Source organism: Martes martes, assembly GCF_963455335.1.
Source record: "Martes martes genome assembly, chromosome: 7".
Taxonomy (NCBI): domain Eukaryota; kingdom Metazoa; phylum Chordata; class Mammalia; order Carnivora; family Mustelidae; genus Martes; species Martes martes.
In genome coordinates this window covers 83,548,178-83,554,605 of record NC_137894.1, presented here as the reverse complement: position 1 = coordinate 83,554,605, position 6,428 = coordinate 83,548,178, and the positions used below count along the sequence as shown (strand labels likewise).

The window sequence follows — 6,428 nt, the reverse complement described above, 5'->3', positions numbered from 1 at the left end:
CTCAGCGTAATACCCTCTAGTTCCATCCACGTTGTCGCAAAGGGCAAGATTTCATTTCTTTTGATGGCTGCATAGTATTCCATTGTATGTATGTGTATATATATATATATATATATATATATATATATACCACATCTTTTTTTTTTAAGATGGAAGAGGGAGGGTTTATAGTTGTCAGCATTCCAAGTAAGCCTCATTTCAAAGTTCAGATGCTTTAAAGAAGGTTCCATTCTGTTACTTGACACAGGGCAGAATTAGTAAGCAGTTTGTTCTAAGGAAGTACGGCATCCAAGCAAAAGCGTAGTGGGCAAGGGTTTATGGGAATTACTCCTAGGTGAAGGTCCTTATTTCTGGACAACAGCAAGGCATCTTATTATCCACTCCTTCCATTCCTTAAAGGCTTCCACGGATTTTGGTAAATTCACGTGATCCTCCCAACTGTGCCCCCTGCTGAGTCCAGGGCTGTTAGCAGACTCATCGTCAATCCACCTCACCAGCGCCTGGTATCTGTCTATGATGTTGAAGCCCACAGCACACTGCAGCTTGCATAAACAGATGGGGCAAAGGTTGAGGGGGCACCAGTCAGCTTCCTCCAAGTGGTAGGAGCCTTGCATGAGGCATGCAAGCCACTGGCAGTGTCGGAGTCCAAATATGTGTCCAATCTCATGGGTTAAAGTCTTACAGGAATGAAGCAGCAAAATACTGGTCACTTCAGGGACATAATAGTTATCAAAAATGGAATAGTCACTTGAAGATACTCTCTGTAGCTCATTTCACTTTGCCTTCGTAGTGTGAGCTATAAAAATCACTGCCGTACCTGGCAAAGCTGAATATCCCCACACCATCTGTCAAAGAGGCCTGTCCAAAGACAAAATTCCAGGAGTCTCGTGGGTAAAGATCAATCATTGTTATCCCCACAATACAGAAGGCATCTCTAGGTTTCTTCTTTTTTAAGAACCTCAGGATGTGCCCTGCATGAATTTGTAGGTTTTGTGTGTTATCATTGACTCTAAAGGAACACCTCGTGACAGAGACAGGAACCGGTTCTAGGAGTTTTACTGTCAAGCCATAGAAAAACACTTCACAGTATCCCTTGAGCCACTTAATATATTCTTCACTGATAATTCTGGTGTTTCCCAGAGACCCAATGCACTGTATATAAATACTGCGTTTCTCTGGAGACGGTGCCTTTCCAGAAGGATCACTGAAAAACTCTTCGAAGTCTTGGGGAGCCTCAGGATGGGAGATGATCCAGTCTGATTCTGAATGCAAGGTAATGGGTCCAAACAGATCATTGTCTGGCTTGAAGGCTTTGTTCAGCAAACGCCGTTCGCCAGCATCTAACTTCTCATACTGTGACACAAGCGTCGGGTTCTTTGAGGTGAGAGCTGTTTTTAGAGTCTGTTCAGAGTGCTGTACTGTTTGCATAATGACAGGTTTCTTCCATTCACATCGTGTTCCTCTGTAGGGCTGTCATCCTTCCTTCTGAATGCATCAAACAGCTGTTCCACCACGAGGCTTTAGGGAGGTAGGCTCCCATCGAAGATTTTTGCCTTACAAGGACGGGCATGCCTGGGCCTGGTCGGGAAAGTGCTGCGCGGGGTGCCTTCACCCCCGCCCGCACTGGACACCACCCGCCTCCTGCGGAGGCCCCTGCGCGCCTGCACGTCGCGCCCGCCTATACCACGTCTTCTTTATCCATTCATCTGTTGATGGACATCTAGATTCTTTCCATAGTTTGGCTATTGTGGACATGGCTGCTATAAACATTCGGGTGCACGTGCCCCTTCAGATCACTACGTTTGTATCTTTAGGGTAAATACCCAGTGGTGCAATTGCTGGGTCATAGGGTAGCTCTATTTTCAACTTTTTGAGGAACTCCCATGCTGTTTTCCAGAGTGGTTGCACCAGCTTGCATTCCCACCAACAGTGTGGGAGGGTTCCCCTTTCTACACGGAAGGAATTTTTAAACAACAGCAAAAGCTAGAAGGTCACTCTGACCTCTGCTCCCCTCACCCTTCTTCCCTCGAAACAGGTCATAAAACTCCCTTGTGAAAGGAAACCTCCTTGTATCAAGAGGAAAGAAGACATTTTTATCACCAGAGACAGGATATTGGGGGCCAAGAAAGATGTATGAACAAACCTTGTTAAACTAAACTTTATCTTCCTAGTCCCTACTTCACCTTTTACTACCCCAACCCAAACTTCTTTGTCTTATCAATTCTTCACAAATTTTTTTCTTTGTCTAAAAAGTATAAAAACTTTCTGCTCTGGTCACTTTTTTGGATCATCATTCTCTTGAGAAGGCTCCCGTGTACATGTAAAAATTTAATAAAATTTGTATGCTCTTCTCCTGTTAATCTGTCTTTATCAGCTTAATTTTCAGACCCACCCAGGGGCCCTAAGAGCGTGGAGGAAAACTTTTGTCCTTCCCTGTAGCATTACTGTATTATTTCAGAATTGTGAGAGTGTAGAGACTGTTTTTCTTGCATCTCCTAATTCAATAAAGGAAAAGAACATGTACAAACCACTTATCATGACAGTTAGATGCTACAATCGAACCTTCAGTAAGACTGAAATGTAAACACTCATTTATCTAGAAGGAATTGGGTACCAAAGCCTATGTACCCTGAATTATGCTTCTGTTACTAAACCAAAGCATTTGTTGGCCTTCAGACAATGAAAGGAAATAGAAGATTCGACGTCAGGAGGTTGGGATTCTGATTTCAGTTCAACCGCTAATTTGCTGTGTGAATAAAAGCAAATCCTTTTTCTTAAAAAGAAATTTATTTTTTTTGTAAACATATAATGTAGTATTTGCCCCAGGGGTACAGGTCTGTGAATCACCAGGTTTACACACTTCACAGCACTCACCATAGCACATACCCTCCCCAATGTCCATAACCCCACCACTGACTCCTTACCCCCCTCCCCCCTGCCACCCTCAGTTTGTTTTGTGACATTCTCCTATGGTTTGTCTCCCTCCCAATCCCATCTTACTTCATTTATTCTTTTCCTACCCCCCAAACTCCCCACGTAAAAGCAAATCCTTTAACCACACTAGAACTTCATTTCCTCCTCTCTGAAAATGGGGAGAGGGCCCTCAGTATTTAGAGTGGTAAAGTTATGTGATGATGTGAGAAATCAAGAAAACACAAAGAAATTCTACACTCAGAACATTCTGTTCAGGGCCATGCCTATTATTTTACATAATCTTAGGAGAGTCTGTTAAGGCAACTAAACACAGAGCTACAGCCAAAATGTACTTTTGGGAGGATGGCCAACAGATTGGGTACTTGGATGACATTTTAAAAGCCTGGAAGTGAGGCACCTATGAGACCATTCCTGAGTGCCATGAAGTCCTACTCTAAAGAAATATTTGAGCATTCCTAGAAATGAGAAGTTCACTCAACTAAGCTGATGTTTCTTCTAGTTGTAAAGAGATGAGATTTTGCAGACAATAGAAAAAATGGTATTCCTTGCTGCCCCCTTGTGAGTTTTAGGGAAACTGTTCCTTGGTTTATGAAATTCATTTTTTAATTCAACAAACATTTATTACTGTTTGTAGTATGCCAGACACTGTACCGGTGATGAGAAGACACAAATACAATGCCTACTCTTAAGGAACTCACAGATTAATAAAGGCTAGCAATGGGGGTGCCTGGGTCGCTCACATCCAGCTTTTGATTTCAGCTCAGGTCATGATCTCAGGTTGTAAGACTGAGCTCTGCTTCCAACTCCACACTGGGCATGGAGCCTGCTTAAGATTCTCTCTCTCCTTCACCCTCTGTCCCTCTCTCCCTTCCCCCACGTGCACTCTCCTTCTCTCTCGCAATAGAATAAAGTAAAATAAAATAAAAAAATAAAGGCTAGCAATGGCCAGACATCTACAATGCAGCGTGATAGTGGCAAGTTCAAGGACTTACCGGACCACCAAATCAGCCAGTTGGTTCTTGGGAGGTAGAGTGAAATACTCCAGAAGTCCCCCCAAGGAGGGATGGGAGAGGTTAGCTGTTTCAAAAAGACATCTAGGTAGTAGAGTTGATGAGATTCCCTGATGTGGTGATATAGAGATGTGGTGATAGGGATCAGGGATATTGAATCTAGAACAACAAAGTCTATGTCTGTATGGTCAGACCTGGACTGAATACCACACAGAAATACAAGAGGCTTTGAAATGGTCAGTTTTGTCAGTTCTTTCAGAAGAGCCTCTGAGCTATTTCCTATCAGTCTCTCAGCCTTATTTCATATTTAATTTATCTGACTTCTAATCTCAGCTATTATTGCTTAGTTCTTTTAAGGATTTGTTTTGGACCTAGTTACCACCATTTTATGTTTGAGAACTGTAGACAAAGACCAGGGAATATTCAAACCATAATAACCCAAACCCCAGGGTCATGAAAGAATTTTTAACAACAAATAAAAGCAAAAATGGTGTCAGGAAAGAAGTTGAAATAAAATTTCAACTTCTCATTGTTGTTCTCATCTCCAGGGCCTAGCAGATGATTGGTTGGTTGAAGTAATAATTTTGAATGAATGACTAAAGGATGAACGCATTTGAATGATTGAACGGTTCTGGAACCAACCTGTGAAGAAAGGGTAAGATATGGATTACTAGAAAGGATGGAGAAGAATATTTGAGAAAGGGAGAGCCACATAGAAGCTAAGGCCATTTACCAAAGGAGCCATAATACCCAGTACATGGATTATTATTAAGCTGTGCTGACGAATTTAGGGGGCTACTTGAGGGGACAAGTACCCAACTATAGACAGAATCTGACTTGGATCTTTTCCCTGAGCCTGAAGGGATAATTTACCATACATCTATTCTCTGGAATATGAAGAGAGTGAAGCCCCATGGAGGGTGAAGGCTTAGGACCCAGAAGATCTCCCTCCACTCCTTCCTCCCAAAATGTCGGCCCGTGTTACCCACAGCTTCAACCACTTCTTTTCAAGACCTAGATATAAATCTTGTTCAATAAAAACAATTAGCAGAAGAGAGAACACTCAACAGTTGTAATTACCTAAATGTCCCACCATTAACCATTTGAAGGACTAAATCCCCCACATTGATTCTTTTAATGAATGAAAATTAAAACCAAATAACCTCTAGGCTCGTTGACTGCCACAGTGACAAAACTGAACCTCCTGGCATTATATTGCAAGGCCCTGAATTGAGCGAGGCAAAGCAAAACAGATAAAGCACGGGAGAATTAGGCGGTGAGTGGAAAGGTACTGGCTCACACTGGAGTAGAAAGTAGGCCGTGGCTACCCTAGCAGACACATTTCAGTTACCAGTTGACGGAAGACCCGCAACACCACTTGCTACTCGGGAAAATTCCTCCATGCTTGGTTTTTTGGGTTTTGTGGGGTTTTTTCTTTTAAGATTTTATTTATTTGACACAGAGAGAGAGAGAGAGAGATCACAAGTAGGCAGAGAGGCAGGCAGAGAGAGAGGGGGAAGCAGGCTCCCTGCTGAGCAGAGAGCCCAATGCGGGGCTCGACCCCAGGACCTTGAGATCATGACCTGAGCCTAAGGCAGAGGCTTAACCCACTGAGCCACCCAGGTGCCCCAATTTTTGTGTTGTTTTTTTAAAATTTAAATTCAAATTAATTTACATATAGTGTATTATTAATTTCAGGGTCGAATTTAATGATTCATCAGTTGCATATAACACCCAGTGCTCATTCCATCATGTGCCTCCTTAATGTCTGTCACCCAGTTACCCCATCCACCCACCCATCTCCCCTCCAGCAACCCTCAGTTTGTTTCCTATGATTAAGAGTCTCTTATGGTTTGCCTCTGTTTTTAACCTACTTTATTTTTCCTTCCCTTCCCCTAGGTTGTTTTGTTTCTTAAATTCCACATATGAGTGAAATTATATGGTTATTTTTCTTTCTCTGACTAACCTATTTTCCTTAGCGTAATCATCATCAACGTCATTTCATTGCAAATGGCAAGCTTTCCTTCTTTTGATGACTGAGTAATATTCCATTGTATATATATACCACATCTTCTTTATCCATTTATCTGTTGATGGACATCCAGACTCTTTCCATAGTTTGGCTAATGTGGACATTGCTGCTATAAACATTGGGCTGTATGTGCCCCTTCAAATCGCTATTTTTGCAGCCTTTGGATAAATACCTAATAGTATAAATCCTGAGTCATAGGGTACCTCTATTTTTAACTTTTTGAGGAAACTCCATACTGTTTTCCAGAGTGGCTGCACCAGTTGCATTCCCACCAACAGCGTGGGAGGGTCCCCTTTTTCTGCATCCTCACCAACATCTGTCATTTCTTGACTTGTTAATTTTAGCCATTCTGACTGGTGGGAGGTGGTATCGTGAATAAGTTAAGGAAAAGACTGTGTCATACTCATACTCATCATTAAACCCTGGTACAACACCCAGTCAGTTCACAAAAA

At 42.3% G+C, this 6,428-nt stretch overlaps 1 protein-coding gene across 1 annotated transcript; it reads right to left on the bottom strand.

The window, feature by feature from the left end:
- Positions 1 to 344: 344 nt before the first annotated feature.
- On the bottom strand, positions 345 to 1,428 carry LOC308346475 (archaemetzincin-2-like; the record flags this gene model as incomplete). Its single annotated transcript, XM_080809431.1, is given in 3 exon segments — positions 345 to 770; positions 772 to 971; positions 1,119 to 1,428. Coding segments are annotated over 3 exon segments (936 nt in total).
- Between the last annotated feature and the right edge of the window lie 5,000 nt (positions 1,429 to 6,428).